General features: G+C 42.5%; 4 protein-coding genes across 4 annotated transcripts; 2 read left to right on the plus strand and 2 right to left on the minus strand.

Moving 5' to 3' along the window:
- Positions 1-12,650: 12,650 nt before the first annotated feature.
- LOC108088843 lies at positions 12,651-15,044 on the minus strand. Its single transcript, XM_017186817.1, has 4 exons — positions 14,848-15,044; positions 14,620-14,784; positions 14,199-14,562; positions 12,651-14,088 (listed from the first exon to the last, which is right to left on the minus strand). The coding sequence occupies exons 1-4, from the start codon at positions 14,977-14,979 to the stop codon at positions 12,728-12,730; spliced, it is 2,022 nt and encodes a 673-aa protein (XP_017042306.1). The 5' UTR covers positions 14,980-15,044; the 3' UTR covers positions 12,651-12,727.
- A 257-nt stretch (positions 15,045-15,301) lies between these two features.
- Positions 15,302-23,383, plus strand: LOC108088841 (E3 ubiquitin-protein ligase listerin). Its single transcript, XM_017186813.2, is given in 15 exon segments — positions 15,302-15,399; positions 15,461-16,248; positions 16,309-16,488; positions 16,547-17,585; positions 17,648-18,326; positions 18,329-18,954; positions 19,009-19,241; positions 19,308-19,491; positions 19,550-19,825; positions 19,907-20,341; positions 20,415-20,526; positions 22,140-22,351; positions 22,674-22,865; positions 22,932-23,099; positions 23,160-23,383. Coding segments are annotated over 15 exon segments (5,232 nt in total). The 5' UTR covers positions 15,302-15,351; the 3' UTR covers positions 23,220-23,383.
- Positions 20,339-22,052, minus strand: LOC108088844. The gene is made up of 3 exons (XM_017186818.2): positions 21,659-22,052; positions 20,935-21,518; positions 20,339-20,874 (listed from the first exon to the last, which is right to left on the minus strand). The coding sequence occupies exons 1-3, from the start codon at positions 21,940-21,942 to the stop codon at positions 20,543-20,545; spliced, it is 1,200 nt and encodes a 399-aa protein (XP_017042307.1). The 5' UTR covers positions 21,943-22,052; the 3' UTR covers positions 20,339-20,542.
- A 94-nt stretch (positions 23,384-23,477) lies between the features above and the next one.
- On the plus strand, positions 23,478-26,991 carry LOC122320758. Its single transcript, XM_043209159.1, has 2 exons — positions 23,478-24,112; positions 24,189-26,991. Exon 2 carries the CDS (start codon positions 26,337-26,339, stop codon positions 26,880-26,882), a length of 546 nt encoding a protein of 181 aa, XP_043065094.1. The 5' UTR covers positions 23,478-24,112; positions 24,189-26,336; the 3' UTR covers positions 26,883-26,991.
- Positions 26,992-27,051: the final 60 nt, after the last annotated feature.

The following is a 27,051-nucleotide window of genomic DNA, read 5'->3' on the forward strand; positions in this document are numbered from 1 at the left end:
CGAATGGCAAAAGTAACGGAAATTCCCACCATACATCATCGGCTATATATGAGACGCCAGGCCAGAGATCGCCCCTATATCTATTCTAACCAGAGCTACGTGAGTGTGGATGCTCACCCGGTATACTGGCTAAAATGAGTGATCGCTTGAGCCGCCTGAGAGATTAGCTTTTAGCCTCAACCCGAACAGATGTTGAGTTGTGCCTTTTGGGTTTTTGTTTCTTTTTTGTGGCAGCGATAACCGGGCATATGGCTAAAACTAATTTGCATAGTCGTCGTTAGTCATATGCCTATGAGTTGCCGAGATCTGTGAACTTCAACTTGGCAGCGAGACTGAGATTACGAAGGCTAAACTAAGCCTTCACATGTTTTTTATTTTTACCAAAACTTAGACTTCAATTTTTCTGTTTCACTCGATTCAATAAATTAGAGAGTAACTAATGTTACTCTTCATGAAATAAAAATCGGTAGTATTACTGTTGATCTAAACGATTATTTCATTGCTTAACTTAAATACGGTAAACCAATTATTTAGTTTTATTATTGGTTTGTTTTCTAATTTTGAAAGCTAAATCAATATATCTAAAAGGTTTACTGTTAAGTGAACAAGTGAGTAAAAAGTATTTAAGCTGTATTACTTTGTTAGTAACAACCAAAAGTTGTAATACATTTTCTTCCCACCTTATCAATTATTAAGTTAGTAAAAAGCACTTAAGCTGTATTACTCTGTTAGTAACAACTAAAAATTGAGAAATATTTTCTTCCCACTTTATCAATTATCGACGCGTCGAAATTGCGGATTTCCTCTTCAATTAATTTTCTTACTCATTAGGTTGACCATTGTGTCTGGTTCGGCTTGCCACATTCCCGTGTGCCTGCTGGCCATATTTCATATCGATTTCAGTGAATCAGACTCCGCCAGCTGCTCATTAGCAACGTCATTGAGTGCGCTTTGTGGGGTCAGTTCCTCCTTCTCCGTATTTTCCACCTCTTGTTTCTGTTCGCAGAGGTAAAAATAGAAATAACTCCAGGCAAAGGTCGTTGCTATAACTCAAGGCAAAACAAAGTGGGATGGAGAGACATGGCGCAAAACTTAATAGTAAACTTACTCTCGAGTACGCGGTTGTATTTTGTTTGCCAAAGCAGCTGGCCATAAAGCCAAACTGCAAACTGCCAAACAATAAACATGCATGTGTACCGACACCTGGGCTCATATTAATAGTACGTTTATTTGGCTTTTAATGCTGGCTTGGCATAGGCAACGTGGGTTTCCTTTTTGGCCGTTTCGCTGGACAGACGCTAATATTAACTTCGGTAAGCTAGCTTTATGACGTTATTTATCACTCATACAGCTAGATAACCAAAGACAACATAGCACCCTGTATGGATGGGATTGTGTAACACTGGCAATTGTCGAAAGCGAAAGGAAAGTAGTGGTCTCCTCTTTTGTTAATTTTCGATGAACGCTCTTTTCGGTTGGACCTTTTTCGCTTCACTTTTTGGCCATTCAATTAGTCGCGCGCCTTGGGGTTTTTCTTTATAGCATTTTGTTTCTTTTAAATGTTCGTGGCCCCATGGACATTCACTCGATTTCTCGTTTCTCCGACTTGTCGCCCACTCACGCACACAAACAGTCGCGACTTGCGACTGTTTTCACACAGACATTTCTGTCGTCATCGTCGGCTTAGTTTTGTTTCTTACAGTTTTTGCGCAGGCGTAGCCGCTTTGAATGCATTGAGAAATGCTCCGTGGAATTTTTATGCATTTTGCATAGACAAACGAATCGGGGAATCGGGGAGGGGGTAACGAGATAATGGTCGGAAAAAGGTCAAAGTTGGACGAGCGCGCGTTCGTCCAGAACCAGAACCAGAAAAGAGCCTCGATGCCATGGGAAGAAGTGCGGAGCTGCAATGATTTGGCTCCGCTCGGAGAAATATTCCCATAAATATGCACGCTACGACGATCAACAATTATGCCCACCAAAACGGGCCCGTCTTCAGTCCGTCCTATTCTCATTTCACTCTTACTCCCATTCGTCGTCGTATATTCGCCTTAGTCGTAGTCTTCGCAGTATTCCCAATGTTTCGGTTGGTCAAGTGACTGTAACTGGAACGACGGAAGACGCAGGCGACGTTCAAGTCGAAGTCGAAGACGAAGACGTTGGGTGGCTGAAGTGGCGGTGGTGGGTTTAGGCATAGGTTCGGTTGGGTTGGGTTTGGTTTGGGCTCGGACCTGCATTGGCATTATAGCGCCGGGCCGAGTCAGTAAGTGAGTAAGTGAGTAAGCCAAGTGAACGGCTGAGTGGCCTTAGCCAGGTCTACAGGTCTACGAGTCCACCAGTCTACGGCCTGCTAGACGAGCGTTCCGTAACGTAAGTTCCCACAATTATGCGCCTCGCTCGACTCCACAACTCCCCGATTCACACACACACACACACACCACACTATACACTGTACACCACTGGTAATAATCGCTGAAACATAAAGCGGCGGAAAATGTTGAAAAGCAGCCAGCCAGCCAGCCAGCCAGGCGAATTTTCTGAATGTCTTACTTCACTTTACTTCACTCCACTCCACTCCACTTCAGCATTTTGTTCGCCTGCCTCGAATTGTGCAATGGATATTGTGTGACGACAGTAGCCAGCCAGCCAGCCAGCCACTTACGATCCATTCCGGGGGCAGTAGGCTCAAGTAGTACGGGCACTGAATCCACTCGGTGGGCAGGCGAGAAACTTTTCGAAAACATTCAAAGTCTGTGGGCCGCAGGTCTAGATCCAGATGAAAGGCTAACTGGCCTAATGGAGGGTGCTACAATCAGTTTGCACAACGCCTCGGAAAAGCTAATACTGGTTAGCTAAGGTCTCTGCTTCCGGGGAAAGTCAGCAGTTGCATTCTTAATATATTTCAAAGAATTTTAAACAATAGTAATTGATTAATTGCAGCACTCTGATACTTTAGTTCGGGATAGTCTGAATTATTGCTTTTGTAGGATCAGTTCAGATAGAACACAGCCGAATACAAAAGTAAAATGCTGTGCTTGTGGGGATTCGTGTTCTGCACACTCTAAAGGATTTCAACCGGCCAATCCTAAATGAAAAGCACTGCATATTACAAACTAAGTGTGAGATTTCCCACTGTTTAAGCAAAGCTTGAGTTGAAAGCAATGTGCAGTATAAAGATCCACTTAGTTACTGATTCTATGGGTAATAAATCAACGGGGGAGACTTTATTGAAATCTCTTCAAATATGCTATTAAGGTTAATTTGCACTTGTAGTCAGCACACCTATGAAATGGGTCTCCCTGGGCAAACACATCCCCGTCCGACTCGAACGAATCTCTCGACTAAGCCGATGACGTGAATTACAGAATCAACATAACGTCCACGCCAAATATAGAGATACACTCGGATCGAGTTGACGCCTAGCCGCTGACCGCAAGTCGTACTCAAACAGTTCCAAGAACAGATCGCACATCACGCGAACTCGCGGGACAAAGGGGTTCCGATGGATCAGCATATTCAAATGGGTTGAATGAGATGCCGCCGCTGATTGGAGCTATAAAAGAGCCGAAAGTGGAGACTCGCCTAGGCCTAGATCGCAGATCTGCGCATATATAGGAAACTGATTACCAAATCGATTTCGAACAGCCCCGAAACACGTTTTCTTAGGCCGAAGCCAGAAAATCAAGAGTTGTCTGTGCATATGAGATGAGGTAGATGGCGATAGCGCTATTGAAAATTCTGGAAGCGTGTGTCGCTCTTATAGAGCCGGATGTCTAAAGAATTTGCTCACGATCTACTATACGTACCTTCTATATAATCGCGGCTGTCTGTAAGTGTGTGTGTATGGGTGTAGTGTGTGCGTGTGTGCCTGTGGGGTTATATCAAACAGCTGCGAATGCAAATGACATACCCAGATATCTTGGAGTTGGAAAAACGGCGAACTGAGGCTAAAAATTGAGTTGTGTGTTGATTCGGTGGTGGCGCGATCTCCGTGGATTTCGAACTGAATCGGGCACTGAAACTGACTGTGAAACTGACTGTGAAACTGCACTGGTTTGTTTTAACTCGGCCTGGCATTCTCGAGGAAGGAGCCAAGTGCGGCTCTGGTCTCCAAAGATTTGAGATTTTGTCAAGATTTTGGCTCTGGCACCGGATTTTTTGCTCTAGCACACACCTTCAACGCCGCCAAACGCTTCTAAACTAAATTCAGTTTTGGTAAAAATGCGACAAACGAGCTCCAGATCAGCTTCTTGAGACGTCCGACGTCCGACGCCGACGTCGGCGCAGCTACACTCGTATTGTACATAAGACCTGCCCCAGGTACCTCGTACCTCGTCGGTGTGAGCCGCCTTGCGTTGGTGTGCCGCTGATCCGATCGCTTACCTGCTGCGCCGACTGCGACGCCGGCAGCGTAGTTACCTGATTTTCGGGTTTTTGTTTTTGCCCTGCTGGCTGCGAGTGCCGACCCATGATTTCCCGCCAAATGAGAGGCACACAGGCAGCCAGGCAGCACAGGTAAGAGACAAGTACAAAGCCTGTCCAGGTGAGTCTGTGTGCCAGTGTGCGTGCGAGTGGGCCTCTCTCCGTGCGATGGTGTGCGTGCTGTTTCGGTAAGGTGTATGGTACACACTACCTTACGCTATAGAGTATAGACCTATAGATGGCTGAAAGACGTTGCCTAACGATTGTCTATGCGGCTGTGGCTAAGGCTATTGATTTTAGATTTCAACAATGCGGGTGAAAAATGCTCAAAATTATATTGCACGAAAGCTGAAATTATAAAAGCTGCCATTGCGATGGGCAAATACAGGGTGAGCTGTTCCAAAAGTTGGCTCTTTTAAGTACCTAAGTGAGGTAAAAGGGAGCTTTGTCTTCTGATTGAAGAATACCATATGCTGATCTGGGTTTAAGCAACGAATGCGGAAAGTACTCAAAATTATACGTGAACAAGTACTCAATGCGGAAATTAAGTAAAGTTTTAATTAAATAATACTCTAATTTTAGTTGTTCATACGGGTCGCTTTTTATAAAGTGAATATTTCTTCACAGCAGAGCTAGTTTTTTGTTTATTTCTTTAAACACCCTGTTCTCCCCGATATTACCCATTAAAAAGCCAATCTGAAACCCTGTTAAACACATAAAAGTGGACGATTTCTGGTTGTGTTTTTTGTTTGTCTTCGGCAAATTTGTTGTATGGTAAGTTGACTTTTGCCAAAAAATACATATAAAATACAGCGCGAAAAGCCACAAAAAATTAAACACGACAAAAAACCCAAAAATAAAATGAAAGAAGCCCGCAAATATCAAGAGAAACTTGATCAAGAGTTAAGAGGTCGGGCAAAAGTTGCCCATCTGACTTAGCCTGGCATTTTACTCCTCTATAAAGAGGAGTGTGAAAATTAACAGCTGATCTTAGATACGGATACCGCAAAGGGATCCATTTGCGGACTGATATAATCTTCTGGGACGGAAACAAAATGCGTGGAAATATAATATAAAATGCATAAAATAGATTAATAAAGTTTTACAAATACACACCATTACTTTAATGCAACTTAAAAGCTCAATTAGTCAAGGATATTAAAAGCAAATGTTTTTTGTTTCTCAGTAGTGAGGTTTTTATTTTTAATTATTTATTTCATTTTTAAGATCATGTGTATTAAAAACGAAGAATGTCTGGTTAAGTAACAATAAATGTTGTTATAACGTTTCTTTTTGAGTTTGAATTCTCATGAAAATGAATAGACTATTTCTAAGAATTTTGTGGGACATCTGTTTTAAAAGATTTTCTAATCCCCAAAAGACTTGAGCCAAGCGAGATAATCTTCATTCAGTGCATGACCAATCCTTGCCCGGATCATCCCTCGTTTCTGGTAAATCCTGTCTTACTTTAAAGACCCATCCTTAGACTACCCATTTCAAACAACTGCTGCTGGGAACCCACGTACAGCACGCAATCAAGTGTAGCGCAATGGCCACGCAACAACCAGCGAAGAATAAAAAAATCACTTTTATGGCAAAGATCAAACTGGCAGAAAAACAACAGCGACGACGAAAAATACGTTACCAAGGTAGGCCGACGGCTATCGCTTTGGCTGGCGATGTTGCTGTTGCACTGGAAGATATATTTTGGTTATCAGTTTTATATGCTGATCACAATTTTTGACTAAGAGACGTTGCTATCACATTAGCTGACAATATTGGGAAACCTGAGCAATCTTATATTAAACATCTGTGCGATCTTAAGTTAGCTTTAAAGGAACTAAAGCCGAATGAAATAATAAGAATTCATCTTATTATGCCAAAACACCAAGTAGCATAAAAATAACTTGTTGTTCCATTTTTACCAGTGTACTGCTGCTGCGTGGCAGCAACAGCAACAACAACAGCGACAGCAGCGGCAACAGCGACAGCGAACAGCAAAGAAATGGCCGTTAAAGTTGCCAGGCAAATGGCAAAAGTCAGGGGCGTAGCTCGATCCAGGGTTTGCCCCACTGTTCCAGAAGAAAAGACCGAGTGCTCGCTCCCCTTTGGAGCGCTACGTGAGCAGTTCCCTTGGCACGTTTTTCGGTTTTTTCTCCTTGTTTAATTTTATTTTTTCTTGATTTCTTCTTGTACTTTTTTGGCGTGGCCGACGACGCCCGTTTGCCATCATAAAAGAAGTCAATTGAATTTAAATTTAAAGTACATAATGGCCAAGTGAAGGAGGTGAGTTGCATGAACCCGAAGGGGAGGGGAGGGGAGGAGAGTGGTGAAGGCAATGCTGCCGCCTTTCGAATTTCACAAAGTCATCCGTGTGGTTTTTGTTGCTGGAGCTGGCTGTTGGGGCCTCAAACTCTTTGTTGTTGTCTGTGTGGGATTGAAGACTATGTATAGATATATAATATATGTATGTATATACGGGAATATGTATTTCATGTACAAGGCCCAGGCACGCAAGGCTTGTGGCTTTTAAGCGAGAGATATGTCCATGTGTAGATGTGTCCGTTGCTCTTTTGATTTAAACGTGCTTAAATTTAAAGATCAAATTGCTTGAGTTTCGTTTTTTTTTTCTGTTTTTTATTTTTGGAACTTTTTCGGGGGAGGGCTATTTATCGGTAGGCGCAGGAATTTCAAGTCTTAGACAAGCAAAACCGCAATAATCAGACAGAAATAGTAAGGAAATAAGCAAACGTTGCAGTGAGTCAGAGATTGAAATGTCGTTTTTTGTTGGCGGATATGGTGAGCAATTTATTTAGAAAGCCAAAGCCAAAGCCAGAGACTCGAGTGCCCCCACTGATTCAGAGGCTGACATACATATTTTAGCTTTATTCGCATCTCGCCCACCGCTCGGATAATTTCGCTGGAAAAAGTGATTAAGTGATTAGGGGCTTTTGCGGCTAACATTCAAAAACGAAAGACTTAGGCAACGAACTTGCTCATAACCTATTGACATTATGACGCGACAAGGAGAAGGTTGGTGTCCCCCCGCACCCATCTATCCCCCTCTCCATCTCTTGCTCTATCTCTATCTCTCTCTCGCTCTTTCACTTGCATCTCAGTGGTTTCGGGTTGAAAATTTGCATTGTTTGCCAACGTTGCGACCTCCCGATTTGTCTGCCTGCCAAGCAAACGTGAGATGAGTTGGGGTTTGCTCATTTGCCGCCTTTCTGCCTCCGCCGCTGGGAACGTGCAGAGAAAATATTTGACTTTTTGCGCACACAGTTATGGATATATAAATATGTCAAAAGTGTTGTTTGCCTTTCTGTCGCGGCCATTGTGGGAAAGTGTGAGGTTCTGGGCCCGAAGCTTTCTGACGACAGTTTGCCAGTGATCTTATCGGCGGATGGGTAATTAATTGTTCAGGGGCATGTTTGGCATCGTATTTGGTGGGAGGGCGAAATGGTTTTGGAATTAACAGTATCAGATGAGGCCTGAAGGGTAGTTATCAACCTTGAAACTATATAAATAAATCGAGCTATAAATTAATAAAATAATAAATATTTAAAGAATCTGATAAGAGAAATGATAATGATAAGATAACTTCCTCTTTTAAATATTGATTTCATAATACCTGGTTGAGCTCTTAAAAAGCTTGAACAAGTTGCCCAACACAAAGCCATAGAACCCATTCACTTTGGTCACTATCGGTTTCCAGATCATTTCACAATTCACAGACCCGGCGTTGGCCATTGTCCGAGATCTCCAAATGACCAGGTTAATAAGCATAATCCAATGGAAACCAGTTGGCCCAACTAGCGGAGCCAAGCCCCTGGGGTGGGAGCCATTTACCCCCCTCCAACACAATACGCATATCCAATGGCCCTCCGTCCGAAAACCCTATTGAGACGGAGCCAGAACTAATAAAACTCATTAAACCAAACATGTTTGGGCTTAGACAAAGCCTCTGTCTATACCCAATTTGAATAATCTCCTGCACAGAGAGCTATACTATATACTATGCCTAACGAATGGGGCGACGAGAAGGAGACCCAAAAGAGTCAATAATCTGATTGGGAGGCGAACGCGAACGCAAACGAGAACAAGAACAAGAACAAGAAGGAGAACGACGTTCAATTAAAAGCAAAACTCAAATTAATGAAATGAAAATAAAAATAAATTAACCAAAGCCCGAACTCGAATCCAAATCTCAGCCGAACCCGAAAGAAAGCGACCGACCGACCGCGCGGCGAAACCCACCAAACCAGCAGCCTCTGAAAAAAGAGAGAATCAAAATGATAACTTTTCAGTTCGGAGCGAAACTGTACCCCCCTGTTCGGCATCGGCATCGGCAGTGGCGTTATAATGATCACCGAGATCATGATGATGCTGGATGCGTGGAAGAGGAAGAGCCAAAGAGCCAAAGAGCAAAGCGTACGGCCCAAAAACAGAACACAAAAGGTGGCTGGAACCCGAACCCGAACCTCCACCGGCAAATGGCCAAGATCGATACAATTTTCGAGCAGCATTCGGGTTTTCGGGCATTAAAAAGTCAGAGAACAGTAACAATGCGGAGTCACAGATACAAAGAAACCCAGATACTCAGATCGGCTATATGGCCGTGTAGTATGTCGAGGGACCGAGACAAAGTCACCTTTTTGGTTATACGGGGGGAGTCAAAAGACAAAAGACGTGGAATGGGAACAAGATCATTGCATTTTTGCTGGCTGCTGTCGCTGCTTTTTTTTCTTTTTTTGTTGCAGCCTCGAAGCCAGTTTCGCCCCAGCTTGGTAACAAGTTTGGCTGAAAATTCTAAAAATAATGCCGGCCGGTTTGTCGTTTCAAAAAAATCAAAAAACAAAAAAGGGGAATACGAAAAGAAAGAGTGGGCCCAACTGTAGAGATGTTGCATCTGTACGTGAGTGTGAGTGAGTGTAGGGTAAGAAAAAATAACCAAAATGAGTAACATTTCAAGGGAAGGGACTAAGGATGCCAAGAGCCAAGTGGCAAGTCACTCGACTCGGCTTACAGGCAGCTGCAATTGGCCCAGGGATGGGCACGCAGCACATTTGATTTTACTAAAGGCGATTTAAGGTTTTTTAAATAATATTATTTCTTTTTAATATCTAGGTATTCAAAAACCGCTAAACGTTGTATTGGAGTTTTTAGTTTAGTTTTAATTTTGTGTAATTTGAAATAAAATGTAATAAACATTTTTAAAGGAAATAAGGGGCTGATATCATTTGGAAAAGATAAGAGACTAGATATTTTTGAATTCTTAACCTTTATAATAGGTTAAAAATTGTTTCTCAGTCCTTTTTTGTGTTGCACAAAAGATTTAGTTATACACTTAGATATACAGAATATTTATAATTTACTGTCATATATTTTTTAGTTATTAGATAAGACTTTTTTCAAAGAGTTATAACACCGAGCTAAAAAAAAAATTAAATACACATCGATAAAACTGTGTATTTTTAGTTATATTTGCGTTTTATTACTATTATTTACTATTATTATTATTTCTGTTATTTCTTTTAGTCTCTTAAACACCAGCATAAATGAAATGCAAAGTGCCATAACTGGGATTTTCCTTGGATTACAGCCCTGATGCTGGTGGATGTTGCATCTCAGACCATCAGAGGCGCACCAATCTCGAGCCCAATCCCTGTCCAGTTCGGTTCGGTCCGGTCGGCATTGGTCCCTGGTCCCTGGGCCCTGATGATCATGACGCTGCTGAATGTGGCCGGTGGTGCCCAGCATGGGGCAGGGGCAGCCTGTTTGTGGTGCTGTTCCCTCATCTCTTAACGTTTGTTTGCAACAAGTAACGCGCATCTGTATCTGTATCTGTATCCGTAGCCGTATCTGCGGCAGTGTTTGCCGGGCCAAAGAGTTGCTTACCTGAGGTACTGACCGTGCTACCTGCGCACAGGTAGGCGTATGCATGTACCCCAAACATGTGTGTATGTCGGTGCCCATGTCCTTCGTCTTTCGCCGTGGATGCAGCAGCCAACGGTCAGCAGAGGCGGCGCAGCATCGGCTAAGAACCATCATTATGTTCAGCCACATATATATTATATATATATATATGGGCTTGTTTATGTACTTGTGCTGTCTTTATATAAGGGCCAGCAGATTGTGATTGTGTCTCCTGGTATGACTTGGCAACTTGCTTTTGGTTATGGGGTAGCTAGGCGTCGGGCTCTTCTGCCTCTGCTTAATGGTTTTAGGAAATCGAAAATTAAATAATTTATCTCGATTTTATGACGTTACAAGCAGGTTTTTATACCTCTCCTCTCCCATCCAGCACGCGATAAATCTCCGGCTTACAATCAGGGAAATGCTGCAAGAACAAAAAGCACGCATGCCCAGTGCGGTGCATTTAAGTCGCCTTTAATTTGAATAACCGTGCGGTTCTAATGCCATAAAAAAGCGATGCTGCCGTGGCCCCTGACCCCTGACCCCCGACGCAATCAAAATCCCCGAGTAAATCAACCGTGGAGGGGAGCTGTTTTCAAAGTCCCCATCTTGACTTGCTCATTATTTTCCTCAGCTTTTTTTTGGCTGGTCATCGCACTCAAGTGGTTCGTTCGCGTCGAGATTGATTCGAAAGAAAGGTGCAGAGAAAGTGGTAAAGAGGCAGTGGACTTGGACCAAGTGGGTTGTCACTGGGTCGTTGCTACACAGCAAGAAATTAAATTGCTTTTCATAATATTGCATAACATGAATTCCTTAAATATATAATGAATGAAAAACATATTTCATTGTCCAAATTTTTAAATACATTTGAAAAGATTAAATTATTGTTCTAGTCAGATTAAAAACAGAAACATGCCTTGAATAATACCACATGTTGCAAACATTACAAAGCGCAACACACAATAGTAGACAGGTAACTTATAGTAAGTAGCCTAGTGAATAAGTTCATCAAATTTTGTTGATTTCGACTTATGCGTTCAAATCTAAAATCCAAAACCAGGAAGAATCCAAAGCAAAAAAAAAAAAACCTACCTGCTGGTCATAATTATAAGTATAATATTAAGTATTAACCCTGTTTATTGATATTTTCCTTTTTTTATACTCCTTTAGTAATTTGTTAAACGAAAGACTTGTGTTTACTTAAAAAACAACAGAAAATTTGAATTTTTTATTGGCAGATTTTCGATTTTTCCATTTTATGTCGAATTTTATTTTAAAACCAATGAAGTTGATATCCGTTTAATTTCTGATCGGCATCATCATTCTACTTTAGCGGCGGGTTGGAAATTTTTGTTCATATCTAAGTTTAAAAAGTAATGATGAAAAGTTAGGAGAACACTATGTTCTTCTATGTGTACTGAGATGCTTATAGAGGACAAGGAGCGACTTGAAGCTCCGGTCGCATGTGTTCGCATCGTTAGCAATTGATGGAAAAGTTTTCGGTTTAATCTGGCTGGCAGCTGGTACAGTTTTGATAATGGTCAAGATATTTTGTGGTCACTTTGATGTGGTTTTTGCGGGCTTGAAGTGGACATTGCATGGGTATTATCGCGAAACTTCAAGATGACATTTCAGCTTAGCTTGACATTAAATCTTATTCAACTGCCACTTGTTTTTTACTTGCATTTCCTTTTCTTTTTAAAGTGATTGATGTTATCTTGTAAACCATAATTACATTAAATTTTCATGAAGTATTTACACGCATGGATGGCACGGTATATTAAGAATACATAACGCTCTTTTTGGCAAAAACAAAAACTTTTTTAAAATTATGTATTATGATTAAAGTCACAACACATTCAATAATTATTATTGATAACATTTAATGGGTACTACAATCTTTTAATTCATTTGTAAAATATTTATACATAAGCTCTGCAGATCAGGATCTGATCAAAAGACATTTTCGAAAAGACCTAATGAAGAAAGAAAAATATTAAACCAATTTTTTATGCGCCAGGCTCAGTAATTTTAGTAAAACGATATAGTTAAAACTATTTAATGAAAGCAGAGGTTGGTTCAAAATAAACTGGTAGAAGATGGTTTCCCGGAATAGTCGCTATCAGAAGTGGTATTTAGAAAATCTGGTTTTTTGCCTGGCAAACTTTGATTTTTGTTAAATTCAGGACCATGATCGGACCACTACAGAAATATCGTTTGCTTTCTGGTTCAAATTGACTCAGCCAAATAGCTAGATATGAACAGATAAAAGAATAATATCCCTTATTCAGTTAAAAATAATACCACTACAATTTTAAGTAAATTCTAGGTTTATTTGGCTTAATAACTTAGAAAAAATGTTTTAATAGAGCTCAAAAGTAATTACGTTCTAGTACAGTACCACCTCCTCGACGCCATACCACGTTGTGGAGTAAATGGGTTTTATCTCACGCCTTTCCACAATATTTGCTAGCTGTGGCAACAAGTTGGCTAAGTCAAACAAACTGTCCTCATAGAAGGAGAGAAGATTGGCCCATTTGGAGAGCGTCTCGAGCAGAGCTTCGTCCTTGGAGATGCTCAGCAGGGTGAAGTGGGAGGTTAAAAGGCAGCCGAACCATTGCAGAGCCTGGACTTCTGTTTGAATCAGCGTGGATTTCCGATTAGGCCGTTCCTCTAACTCGGCTCTGGGATCATTGGCCAGTTCGTACAAGTGGTTCATTAGGAACAGCACATGGGGTAGCTCCAGTCGCTGGCGCAAATGCACCTCGATGCCGCTGGTATCAAAACTACAGGCTAGAACTGCATTTAGTAGCTCGTTGCTAGTCTGATTGGTCTCCATGGGTTCAGCCTTGGCATCACCGTTGATACCAGAGGGTTTCATGCTTTTATCTAGAGCAAAACGCAGCGACCATGCTAGCATTCTCTCCGAGACATTACTATAACGTCGCAGGCACATAAGCACATGCTCGGTATTCTCGGTCTTGATGAAAAGGGTAAGAATCTTTTCGATTATCTCTTCTTCGCCCGCTCCACTCCTTTCCAATTGTCGCACCAAGGCCTGTACAGCTGTGTTCTTCGGTCCCCAATCGAAGAAGTTTGTCATTAGAGTGACACTCACATCCTCCAATCCGTTTTCACAGCTAGTAGCCTCTCCATGAACATGATGCTTAATTATTTCGTCTATCTCCTGGTCCACCACCTCGGGTGGATCGTAAGCCAACTCCCTGCCATCTGCCGTTTGGACCTCCAAAGTGGGCAGCTTTTTCTTTAATTTGGATTTGACAGCGCCGTAGTTGAAGGCCTTTGTGCTTCCATCGAACTTTATAAGCGACTCCAGGTGCTCCTCCTCGTTAATGTGATCCAGTTCGATGGGACTAAGGTGAGTGTCGCTAAACTGTGAACCAAGCATATCTACCAGCACCTCTCTGTTCATTCTGTATTGCACAGCGGCTATATTCTGACCCATGGCAAGCAGAATGTGCTCATCGCCGGCCCAAAGGCGAGAGAAGTCCAGGTACACTTTGAAGTACTGCTTGGCATTGACCACCTTGAACTGAGTGTTGTAGACCAACAGCGAGGCTCCTTCCTGCCCGTAGTTGGCCCCATAAATGGCCGCAAAGTTCCGAGAAACTCCGTGCACTGACAGCTTACTCTCCACATTCAGCTCGGCCAGCATCGATACAAACTGTCCGGGTGATCGCTCAGATGTGCGCTCCGTAAGGTTTAGCATGAAGATTCGTTTGTCAGACCCTTAAAGGAAAACATTTTTTAATTATTAAAATTAAAAATGTAACATATACAAACAATAGACCTAAAAGACTATAGGAAACAAACTTTGAATGTATTTCTCACACACTTACATATAGTCAGTAGTTGAGGAGCTGCATCTCCTTCTACGACTGCATAGCCAGTTAGCCGTACATCCTCCCTTTTGATGAGGTACTCCCGCCTGTTGGCAGTGGTCAGGGAAAGCCGGATGAGCTGCAGTTCGCCGGTTGCTTTTGTTTCCTCGAAGTAGGTCAGCACCTGCTGGCCCTGGGCCAAAGTGTACACTTTAGGTTTGCTAAGGACCTTGCTGGCAGCCAAGGCCAGTTGCTCAGCTGTATCTTCCTTCTGATCCTTGCGAGAGGCCAGCGCTTGGGAGAGCGTTTGGCAGTCGCCATCGCTGTAGAGAATCAAAGCCTCCTGGGTGGTTTCCACTAAGTGAGCTATGCTTTTTTGAAACTAAAAATGAAAAAAAGTGGTAATAAAGATAATCAATGGTATGCGTGGTTTCTTTACCTTTAGTCTTTTGCATTTGGCAACATCTGTGGTGTCCACATCCCAAAGACGCAGAGAGTGGTTTCCAAAGACACCCACATATTTCTGGCTGCTGGGATCGTAGATAACCTTGGAGGAGAGCTTTTCAGGCAGGGACCAACTAAGCAACTGCTTTTGTGTGCTGATCTGCAAGGAATTGTTTTTTTTTTAAATACATAAGTTCACTTTGTTTAACGGCGAAAAACTCACATTTAAAACCACTACCACATTGCGCGCCAATGTGGTCACCACGTTGCCCTTTTCCTTGTCAGAAGCCAATCCCAGAAACTCATTGGGATCTGGTATGGGGAACAGGTTGTAATAGGATAAGAACTTCGACATTGTTTGTGCAACTTGAAAACAATTGCAACACGTGCAGAGCGGCCAAATAGGGATGGGTTAAAGGTATATCGATTAATTGTTTTGGTTAAACAAACTATGATATATATTTTAAAAGTGAAATGCCTAGCCTTCATAATGCAATACACACATTATTTTATGTTTGTGTATACGTTATTTCTCCGAATGCATGCCAATTTAACGACTATTAATGTTCTCACATCTCTGGAGAACGTTGGTTTGTTTTGGTTTCTAGTATTTAAAATACCAACAAGAAAAGCTGCCAGACCGCCATATCTTAGGAGCAGTAGGCGTTGCCGGACCTGCCACGTGCTATCGATAAGAAGAAGACCAAGAAGAAGAAGAAGAAGAGAAATGGGTGGAAAGACAAAACAAGCGCCGCGCACCAAAAATAATGCAAAGGTAAGGCGTAATTGGTCACAAATATAGTATTTAACAATGCCGTTATCCCCCAACCACCTAGCCCTCGAGCAGCAGCCGCACCGCCGAGCTGCTGGGCAGTTCCACGCCAATTTTCGTGGGTTTCTCGGCGCAGGCGGACGGACTGGTGCCATTTGCTCCGGGATTTGCCAGTGCCGAGCAAATGCCAGAAAGCTTTGACGCGGCTATCGACCCGCAGACTCAGATCATCCTGCGCAAGCTGTCCAAGAAGGATCCCATGACTAAGAAGAAGGCTCTGCAGGAGCTTCACGAACTGATCGAACAGTCGGATGTAGAGTCCCTGAAGAATATTCTACCGCTGTGGCCAAAATACTACCTGAACCTGGCCAGCGACCCAGAGCATAATGTCCGAGAACTATCGCAAACTGTGCTGCAGTTGCTCATGGCCAAGTGTAAGAAGGCTATGGCTCCGTACTTAAAATTGCTCGTGCCCGTTTGGCTGGGCAGCCGATTCGATACCTACGCTCCTGCCGCCAGCATCGCCGGCCAATCCTTCCGAGACACCTTTGCTGGCAATGCCAACCGCACCCGGGAGGTGTGCCTGCACTGTCAGGTGGAGATCCTTGAGTACGCCACGCGCAATCTGACCTTCCACACAGCCGCCACTTTGTCGATCGGCAAAAGCCTTACGCCAGAGGAGGCAGAACAGAAGTACCAGCGCGTGGTTATCAGCAGCCTGAAGCTGTTATCCTTCTTCATGGAGCAAACAGCGCAGACGGAGGAGCTAAGCCAGGTCAAGGAGGGATTTGTTACGCTGGTGGCGCACCAGAAGTTCTGGAGCTTTGCCAAGCACAAGGTGCCGCCCATAAAGTGAGTTAATGATTAGGTTATAACTCATGTTTCAAATAAATTTTTATTTTTGTCTTTTAGAGCTGCCTGGTTTGAATGCATCTACCATGTCCTGCAATCGGTTGCCCTGTTGGAGGTAATCTCGAACCAGAAGTCGCAACTGATTACCCTCTGTTTCCAATTCATCGACGACGCGGATCCTGTGGTGGCCCCCCACATATGGGGATGCGTTTTGCTGTTACAAAATAACTACGAAGATTGGTGAAACCCCAACTCTATATATTTTTAGTTCATTTTAATTAATAGTTTTACCTTCCAGGTTTGTCCCTCTCAACATTCGCAAAGCATTCCTTCCGAAACTTTCGTCCCTATTTCGTAATGGATTTAATCGCAACGCCCAAGCCGTCTGTCCCAATCTGCTCCCATTCCTGTCTAAAATCACACCTGCATCCCTTCAAGACCTGGATATCTATGAATTTTATGAGCGCTTTTTTGACGACATGAAGCTGGCGGTCACGGAAAAATTCGATCCACCGCTGCCTAAATCCGATTGTACTGTCATTCACAATGCCTATTTTGAGTGCCTACGCTTTCTGCTGCAGCAGATTAACAACCACAAGGAGCGAGAACAAAGGGTCGACGATTTCGCATCAAGCTTACTCCAGAACAACGTACTGGAACCCATTGGAGGGCTGCTGAGAAGCGAAAGTGCGCACGTAAAAATATTCTTTCAACACAGTTCTGCACTGGTAGCGTTTTGGGATCGACAGATTAACAATAAATTGGATAACGGCGGCCTATATGCCAAGTTGCTGAACCAGTTTTGGACGCGCATCTTCGAGCTGGTCACCCACGACCTTGCTGCCGAGGAAGTGAATGAACAGTTGCTTTCACATGTCGTGCTCTTAGTGCAGGATCTGCACATGGCTAATCCTAGTCTTGAGTCGCCAAGTGTAAAGTTTGTAGAGGATCAAGACGGAAAGGTGGAGAAAAGTGAACCTACGACACCAGTTAAAAAGGCTCAAGAAGCTGCAGCTTTCATACAAAAGGAACTCAAACAATTGGTTGTAAATCTGGTGAAAATTTGCCTCGACAAGGCCAAGAACAGTGGAAGTGGTAGTTCATCATCGCGTTACATTGAACAAGTTCGCACCCTTACCAAAATGTTTACCGATGCTGCGTTTTACAAGAGCTTTACAGATGTTGGAGACCTGGAAGAAGCGCTTAATAAATTTGTTTCACTTCTGGGCCAACTGAGCGATGACGCTAGTGAATTAGTCGTGGAAATCGTGTTTGAAATTCTCCCGCTGCTGGAGTCAAAGCAACGCTTTGAATACATTGAAAACACCCTCCTAAAGGTAAGCTGCTATTTTAAAAGTTTAAATGGATTTTAAGTAATTCAGTAAATTATTCTCTATAGCTCAAGCAACATCGCGTGCAGAACCTTCTGCTTCACCGTCTATTGTCTTATCCACTGTGTACAGAGCCCGACGTAAGGCAAATGCTGAGTGGTTCGGAAACTTGTGGCGTGATTGCGCGGATTGCCGAGGAAGTAGTTGTTGACAATGATCGGGAAAAGCTGAACTTGTTGCACAAGTGCTTCTTCCAAACGGACACGGGAGACATACTCATCAATGCTGAAACAGTGGATAAAATTCTTCTGGCCATGTGCGGTCCCCTAGATCAGCCAGTTGTTGATGATATGGTGGAAGTGTGTGGTAGCTTTATTGCCCAGATAATGCCTGTGATTTGCAGCAACGAGAACTCTTCGTTGCAAGTGCGCCAACAGATATTCCTTAAGCTGTTTAAGTTTAGCCTAGAGCATCGCCCGGAAGATTATTTGTCGGAGGATACTCTGTGGGAAATTACAACCTGCTGGCAGGATGCACTGTCAAGTAAAGACATCGAAATCGATAATGAAATGCTTAAGAATTGTGCGGGAATTGTAGAAGATTTGGCTTACTCAGCAGACCTTAAAGCAGAGAACCTGGATGGCATGGCGGAGGCAATGGCGAAGTTTGTCATTTGCTCAACAGAAAATATTGAGGATGAGAAGAACCGCTTGGAACGCATTGATGAAACTATAGCGGCTCTTCTGGAATCCCCCTAAAAACATCCGAAAAGGTTGTACAGTTTGAGAACCATTGCGTGCTTTTGGAAGCACTGCAAGGCTCTGTCACTCCGGGAGTTCCCTTCAAAAACGCTTCTTTCGCCAACGATAAAATATTAGCATTACTTCAACGTTCCACTCTTAACTTTTCCACAATATACAAACTTGTCTATCAATTTCCCCCACCACAAGACACAAATAATCCAGAAGATGAATTGACGGAGGACTACTGTGATCCAAATGCCGATGTGCTTAAAAATTGGAGCGAGCCCTTGATTTCAGAGCTCTTACAGTGCATTCGAGTGGCTGGCACAGCGGAAAGTTGGCTGCAAGTATCGGACTTGCAATCGTCGACTGAAGAATTAGTGTTGATCCTGTCGGAAAAGGTTCAAAGCTTTATGGGCAACAGTAGCGATCTGGTTGGAATTGTAAAGGAGCGTCTTCAACAGGCTGCGGTGCTGCAGCCCAGCGTAATTGCATGTCGTCTTCTAAGTTACATTACTTTTTGTCCTCAATATGCGGCTTTCGAAGAGAGTGCGACCATTCTGCTGCACGAAGACCTTTCAGAATTTTTGGTAACGCAGGGAGCCCTAAAGACCTATGTGATGGCACTACAGGTAATTGTTTTTAATTAGGCCTAAGAAAATACTGAAGTAATTTTTCTTTTACAGTTTCTTTTGCCAAAGCTTTCTCAAAAAGCCATCGGCTTGAATTCGGCTATCATGAGAACAGAGCCACCCGAGGTTTGGGTTAAAGCCGCTGTTTTCCGTGCCCTTCTCCTGAACAATTTTGAAGCCGAGGTAAACGAGCAAACAGATCGCAATATAATCGTATCAGCCGTGCAGTTTATGACCAGCATCGCGGAAAAGCAGGCCAGCCAAAAGGATTTACTGCATTACAATGTGTAAGAGCATCACATTTAATTAAATGTTCTTAAATTTATTAATTAATTAACGCGAACGTTTTCCAGGGAAATACCTAAACAACCCTACGAATCAGTTTTAGATACAGTGGAGCTCATCAAACTCCTAACTGAAGTTCTGAAACGGTTTCCTTATGAGCTCAGCATAAAAAACTGGGATGCCATTCGCATAGGTCTGAGTTCTTGGGTGCTCTCTGTTTCCAAATCCATAAACCAATTTAATGATCCAAAGGTGGGTTAAGCTTAACTTGCTATTTGAAGATTTGTTTATAAATTGTGTTTAATTGCAGACTGCTCTCTTTGTGGTTGCGGTTTATCAATTGTTTGCCACCTTGATTGAATTTATACGCTCTGAAAAACAAAAAAGCTCAACAGAATTACTCAAAAACATGATTGACGAGTGGGATTCCCTGTTTGCCAAGGAAGTCAATGTAGTGCTGTTTAAGTCATTTTATCAATTGACCCATGAGACGAGTGTTGAGCCTGGATTTCAGGCATGCTATGAGGCTTTGCTGGAACGTTTAACTCCAACCCTAGAGCTGCTGGATTACAGCTTTGTTTATGCGGTATTTATAGACACAACACAACAGACACAACGACAGCCTCTTCTAAGTCTTTACAAAACAAATATATCTTGTACATTTTAGTTCTGCAAGACAAACAGTAAAATTAGTTTGGACCACCTCTGCAACTTCCTCTTCAAACAGCTGTACAGTTCCCAGCACTCGGTTCGACTGAGTGCGGTTCACTCTCTTCGCCAATTAACACCACACTTTGTGGCCGATGACATAGAGTTGAATGAAAGGCAAAGCGAAAGTCTCGATGCCACAACCACGATCTCCAAGTGGCACTTCCTCAACCGCTTTGAGGACTATCTGACGCGCTACGATTCCCTGATAAAAAAATACCTGGAGGAGTTCTCTTTCAAGCTCACGGAGCTGGAGGATCTGGAACCCATAGACAGACACGATGCACTCAGTTACCTTTTCCTGTGGGACTGCATCATAAATGCATGCGCCAAGTCTCCCGTTGCATTGCGAGCTGTCTACACCAATTGGCTTAACGACAACAAATATGAAGAGGTTGGAAAAACATTACATTAGTATTACTATTGATTTGGGTGTTACACTATGAAATTTCGCATACACTTCACAGAACTTCCTGCACTTCCTCTTCCGCGCGATGCCAGTGGACATACTTAAGAATCATGGAGCCAAGGTACACAGCAACGGCGTCTATAAGGAGCTCACTTGGTCTCAGCTGAAGGGTAAGCTCGCCCCAATTTAAGCAATTATGGTGTCCTCTGACATTTCGGTATTGAGAACGTCGGGCAAGTAGTCCTCCCCATATCCGTAATCGTGATACTCGACGGCTCCTTGCTCAACGTCCTCCATCATTTCTTCTAACCCTGGTTCGTCAGATAGAGAAATAAAGTCCGACAAGGGAACAAACTGTTCCGGATCGGTCTCTGCCATCATCTGTCGTTGGACGGGTATTTGTTGCGGCGCCAAGTAAATGTTCAGGTTCGATATGAACTTGTTGATCCAAACGGTCAGGTTGTTAGCCAATATCCGCTGATACTCGCGTAAATTACTGGTCGTGTAGAACTCTTGATCTGTCGGGAACATTGTTTAAAAGTGAACTTTATTTGGTTATTGTTTCTGTTTGGACTCACCTGTGAACTCTCGAAGCCTCTCAAGAATCACGCTGCAAAGAGGAGAGTTTTCATCCACAATAAACTGGTCGTTGAGCAGAAAGTCCTTCATTTCCTCAAAAAGGACGCAAACTATTTTCTGCATCTGCTTGCGCTGACGCAAAAGGATGCGCTTCTTGAGACTCTTGCAGCGTCGCTTGTGCACCTGCCTCGCCGCCCTTCGCTGACGCATCTCCTCCTCCATGTACTCTAGCGCCTTCTCCATGGTCATGGCTTCCACCGGCGGCTTGGGTTTCATCTGGTTCTCCAAAGCGGCTATGTGGCGCGGCGAGAGGTACTCCTTGAAGAAAGTGTAGGTCTCATTCACTCGCATCGGATGCGGATCGGCCAGACGTTCCACTCGGGCTGTGCATTGGTTTACATAGATCTTCTTTGTGTAGTAGCGCGCTTGCTTCCCAAGCTGTGGAGACGAAAAGTCTTTCTTGGGCGTAGCCAGAAAACATATGTGCTCCTCCCGGGACAAAACGTCCCGGTCGATGATGATCTGTCCCGTGTGCTGGCATGGCACATAGCAGGGATGGTAACGGGGACAGACGCAGATGAACCTGTAGGTCAATGCATAAATTTGCGACTTTGAATAAGAAAATTAGAACATTTTAAAAACGGTTTTTAAATGTTTACTAAAAGAGCAAAGGATTAATCCTTGAAAAGTAAGAAATTTGGTTGTAAACTTAATGACACTAACCTGTACAATGCCTGCGTATCGTGGGGTGGGTACTTGACCAGGCGACGGATCCGTTTAGTCCGAGCCTCACGCACGTGAACCATTGCCAGACGGGCATTCAGCTCGTCCGCCACGGTGGGTCCCTCATTAAGGGGATCCTCATCCTTATGCTCTTTGCGCGTGTCGCACTGCGTCTTTAGGAAGTTGATAGCCTCGGCCACCGAAACCTTTTCGCTCTCAAGCTGGATGCGCTTGGGCGGCGGCATTTCGGAAGCTATGTTTTTAAAATTTATCGGCGTGGTCATGTTGTCAAAATAGTGGGAATCCGAACAGAATGAAAAACTATTCAATAAACCGAACGACAGTGGACGATCGACTCAAGCGAACTGCTCTCTATAAATACATTAGACAAACAATGTTTGACCTATCGGAAAGCCCCCAAAAATGTATGTTCTCAGCCTGGATTGCTTTGATCAATATATTTGTATTTCATTTCTTACAGATCGTCAATTGACCCTAGAGCGATATGTGTGCCACTTGTATACAGAGGTGCTTCGCAAGCTGCCGGCCGTTGTGCGCCGGTGGTGGAACACCACCCCGTCCAGGCAAAAGAACTTCGTGGACAACCTCACAACCAACTACGTCAGCTCGCTAATCTGCAGTGAGGAGCTCAAGGCGATCGCCAATCGCAAGGAGAAGCACGAGAATATGCAGGTGAGCGGCTTTGCATTGAACCTTCCGACTTCCGACTCCTTTTTAGGGTAGATCCGGGGCGCTCAGTCGCAAGGCAAAAACCACGGTGATGCTAACCAGCAGTATAACGATGACAATGATGCGGAAGATTTCAAGGGTCACCATTTTCGTGATAGAACGTATTTATTCTTGTTGTATCATTATTGAGTCCTAAACAAGCATAGACTACTGGACTTGTAGTTCAACCGAGTTATTTCATTGAATGAGCAATAAACCACGAAATAATTTGTATAAATAGATCGAAACTGCTAAACTGCATTGATTTTAATTACGGTTTCTTTAGGTGACTGTTCACTCCTCCACTCGTGAGGTTCTGGCTGTGTATGCCATCGACGAGGCCCGAATGGAGCTGGTCATAACTCTGGCCCCCAATTATCCATTGGGAGCGGTAAAAGTCGAGTGCGGCAAGCAAATTGGTGGACGGGCTTCCTCTCGAAACGTGGGAATGCAGTTAACTATCTTCCTTACACATCAGGTAATTCTTTATACATAAATAAAAAGGTGACATTTTAATGGTAAACGTTGACTTACTTCCATGCAGAATGGCACCATTTACGACGGCCTGACCATGTGGAAAAACAATCTGGACAAGAAGTTCGAGGGCGTGGAGGAGTGCTATGTGTGCTATACAGTCATCCATCAGGACACTTGCCAACTGCCCAAGCTCACGTGCAAAACCTGCAAGAAAAAATTCCACGGACCTTGTTTGGTAAGAATGTCATAGTTTTTCCACTTTTTTCAGACCCAATATTAATGTCCTTTTTTGTAGTACAAATGGTTCACCACCAGCAGCAAATCCACGTGCCCCATTTGCCGCAACGTCTTCTAGATAAAAAATATACCTCTGTGTGTATACAAATGCCAGCTAAATCTTTAGTTGACCCCACGTATTAAGCAAAAGGCACAACCAAACCGTTCGATGTAGGCAATAGTTTCTGGTCTCTCAAATTGTAAATCAGCAATAATAATAAATTCTAACAATGTTTAATTGTACTTGAGTTAAGTTCAGGGATTGAAATTATTTGATTGTAAATAATACAATTGCTTATTAAACTTTAAGAAAAAAAATTATAGAATTAGACATCTATAATAATGAGAGTTGGAGTAAAGCTAGGTACACACGATGCAAACAATTTGCAGCAAGTTGAAAATAATTTGCAGCAAAAGTTTGCACAAATGTTTACACGTATGCAAATATTGCAAGAAAATTTCTTGCTTCAATCAATTTTTGTTTTGCACGCAAACTTTTGCATGGCTATTTCGTGCAATGTATTGCGTTAATGTCTACAGGTGTTTTTATTTTTTGTTTGCAGTGCTTGCAATTGACGCTCATTTGCAAGTTCTCTTGTTTTGTGAAAGTCAAAGAATAACGACGTGTTAATATTATGTCGTCATTTAAATCGAGAGTTGCTGCTGTTGCAATATTAGCAATTTTAATTAAACGTAATAAAATGAGAAGATTGAAGTCTGCAAAAAATAGAAAGTGTTGGGTGAAACAGTGGATTTCGAAAAGAGATGAAAAAGGAGTGCATCAGAACCTTTTAAAAGAACTCCAAAATGGCGATGAAACAAATTATTACAATTTTTTTCGCATGTCAGTCAGTGATTTCAAATTTTTATTAGAAAAAGTAAAAAGCTACATAACTAAACAAGACTCTGTAATGCGTCCTGCGATTCCCCCAAATGAGCGATTAGCCCCGACATTGCGTTTTTTAGCCACGGGTATGTATTAAATGTAATGAGCATTTTTATAAACTTTTAATGAATATGTTTATTAAATTTTAAATTTTTTTTAAAGGTGATTCATATCATTCTCTGATGTATTTATTTCGCATTCCTGTGAGCACGGCTGCAAGCATTGTGCCGGAGACTTGTCGAGCTGTATATAATTGCCTGAAAAGGGAATATCTTAAAGTAATTATGTAAATTAAATATGCATTTTCCATTTTACCATCCGAAAAGGCAAAAACTGGAGAATTGGTAGACGAGTACACGATATTAGGCGTGGAAGAAGACACGTTTATCTTCGGTATCAGTTTCTGCTACTTCCAAAATAGCTCTTTGAATTTTCCTGCGAAGCCGAACTCTACTTTGCTGTGATTTTAAAAGTCTTAGCTCAGATGCAACGAAATCACCGAATATTTGATGTTCATCTGTCTTATTACGTAAGCGCGCCTTTTCAATAAGCAGATCTTCGTCCTTAAATTCGAGCTCGTCACGCTTTCTTTTTTTGCCTTTGGATGTACTTGGTACGTCATCAGATATCGAAAAATTAGGCGAACATGGTGCCTCTCCTAACATTGTGTTAACGGCGCTGTCACTTAGATCCTGAATATATGTATATGAAAAAGTGTAAAATAAAAATGTTACGAAATATTAATAATTTATTTGAATTTTCTTAGGTTCCCAATTCTACAAACGAGTGGCTTAAAATTTCATCGGATTTTGAAAGTATTTGGAACTTTGCTCATTGTATCGGTGCATTAGACGGAAAACATGTACATAGTTATGAAAGCTCCGTCTAATAGTGGAAGTACCTACTTCAACTATAAGGGCACGCATAGCGTTGTGCTAATGGTGTTAGCAGATGCAAACTATAAAATAATTTATTTCGATGTGGGAGGCAAAGGAAGAATTTCTGATGGAGGAATTTTTAACGCATGTAGCCTATCATATGCGTTACAAAATGAACAACTTAATGTTCCTGAGGAGCAGCCACTTCCAGGTCGAGATTTAAAGGTGCCCTATGTACTTGTAGCGGATGATGCATTCGCATTGAAAACATACATAATGAAGCCATATCCATTCAAAAATCAACCAGCTCCAAATCGTGTTTTTAACTACCGTCTTTCCAGAGCAAGAAGAGTGGTAGAAAAGGATTTTGGCATAATGGAAAATAGATTTCGGGTTTTGAGAAAGCCATTGGAACTTGGCCCAGAAAAGACAATAGATGTTGTCTCTGCAATTTGCGCATTGCATAACTGGTTGATGGCCAAGAAAGAGTCAAAACAAAAATATGCTCCGAATGGAACATTCGATAATGAAGTTGATGGGGAAGTGGTACCAGGAACTTGGCGTAAAGATCTGACGTTAGAAGGAAACTGCATACCAATTCAAAGAAGTACGCAAAACTCTACTCAAGCGAAAGATATACGGTAAGAATTTAAACATTTTTTTGTTTCGCCTGATGGTGAAGTGTCATGGCAATACAAACATATATAAAATAAGTAATTACTACGATATGTTTATTAAATTGTACTACTTACCAAATTTTGAATTTTATAATTTTTTCCGTCGTCACTTTTTATAAATTTGAGCGCATCGAAAAACTCCCATTTGCTGGTATAGTTGTCCGATGTACCCTGGCCACTCTTCTTTTGTTTCACCCTGCGCACCTCTTGCAAAAATTGAGTACGCAAATTATGAATTTTTGTTTTTATCTCTTCATCCTTTTTGCCTAACTCTTCAGCAATTTCGCAAAAAGCATGTTGCTTCTTATGCTTGTTTTTGTAATCTTTTGAAGAGACATCCCATAAAACGGAACGAATCTCATATAATTCAATTAATTTTATTGTGTTCTCGCGATCCCACATGTTGCTTTGCTTGCTGCAATATTGCAATTGAAAGCAAACAGCACATGCAAACAAGCAAGCGACTGATGCAATAAAGATGGCGGTAAAAAAATGTCTACAGACGACAAGCAAAAAATATTGCTGCAAAAAAACTGTGCAAGTTCTTTGCTTGCAGCAAAATTTGGTTGCAGCAATCAACTTGCTGCAAATTGTTTGCATCGTGTGTACCTAGCTTAAGGGTACAAAAATTAAAAAACAAGTAAGCTTGTAACTATAAGTTTGTAAACTTGTTCAGTTCTCATTTTGAGCCACACAGAAGACCACATACATTTCTACGATTATCACGATATTTTATACGCCCATAGCTGAGAACTATGGGGACAATAATGAAAATCGTGGGGATATGTCCATATTGCAATCGCCATGTGTCAAAAGACCTGAGACCTATTAACGTTTTGTCTGCAAGTGATGCCAAAAGGATTTCCCAATTGGTACACGAAGAACCCCCTCTAATTCAGCTCGACTCCCAGAATGAAATAGAGGAACACCCTCGAAAAGAGCAGACGGCCCATGAGGATCCTAGATCGAAGAAAGAAGTGGTTGGGACATCTAAATCCAAAAAATCGCGGGTCTCAAAGAAGAAGAAAACAATTCCCGATAAATCCCAGTCGGAGGTTCCTGTTGACGCATCACCTGAAAATTCTTTAAACGCGTTGACTGAAAACATTTTGGATGTGGTCGAGAACGAGTTTGAGGGTGACAGAACTATCAGATCATCTGTGGTCTTAAGGGAGAACGCCGAGGTTATCCTGGCAATGTTGGCCGAAGAGAAGCGAATCATCGACGAAATCGAGATGCAGGCAACGCCTGTTGGACACCAGGAGACTAAAGATCCTCCTGCTAAAAGACGTAGGTGCTAGGTGCAAGAAATGCTATGGCATATCAATTGTAAATTTGTTGGGGCGCCCACGTGCTAACCGTATGGTTCTGTCCACCACCCGCAGAAATAAATCTCCCTTTTTGCGCCTGCGCCGTGGCGATTCAACTTCCTTGGGGTGGGGCCATCAGCACATGATGACTCGATTTCGC

Source organism: Drosophila ficusphila, unplaced genomic scaffold (assembly GCF_018152265.1).
Source record: "Drosophila ficusphila isolate 14025-0441.05 unplaced genomic scaffold, ASM1815226v1 contig_106, whole genome shotgun sequence".
Lineage (NCBI taxonomy): Eukaryota > Metazoa > Arthropoda > Insecta > Diptera > Drosophilidae > Drosophila > Drosophila ficusphila.

Excerpts from the sequence above, each read along its gene's own strand:
- LOC108088843 (XM_017186817.1), bottom strand. The coding sequence starts at position 14,979 with ATGTCGAAGTTCTTATCCTATTACAACCTGTTCCCCATACCAGATCCC. Across the intron at positions 14,563-14,619 it reads CCAAATGCAAAAGACTAAAG|TTTCAAAAAAGCATAGCTCA; the intron begins GTAAAGAAACCA and ends TTTCATTTTTAG. Across the intron at positions 14,089-14,198 it reads TCCTCAACTACTGACTATAT|GGTCTGACAAACGAATCTTC; the intron begins GTAAGTGTGTGA and ends TTTTCCTTTAAG.
- LOC122320758 (XM_043209159.1), top strand. The coding sequence starts at position 26,337 with ATGGGGACAATAATGAAAATCGTGGGGATATGTCCATATTGCAATCGC.
- LOC108088844 (XM_017186818.2), bottom strand. The coding sequence starts at position 21,942 with ATGACCACGCCGATAAATTTTAAAAACATAGCTTCCGAAATGCCGCCG. Across the intron at positions 21,519-21,658 it reads GATACGCAGGCATTGTACAG|GTTCATCTGCGTCTGTCCCC; the intron begins GTTAGTGTCATT and ends ATTGACCTACAG. Across the intron at positions 20,875-20,934 it reads GAGGCTTCGAGAGTTCACAG|ATCAAGAGTTCTACACGACC; the intron begins GTGAGTCCAAAC and ends TGTTCCCGACAG.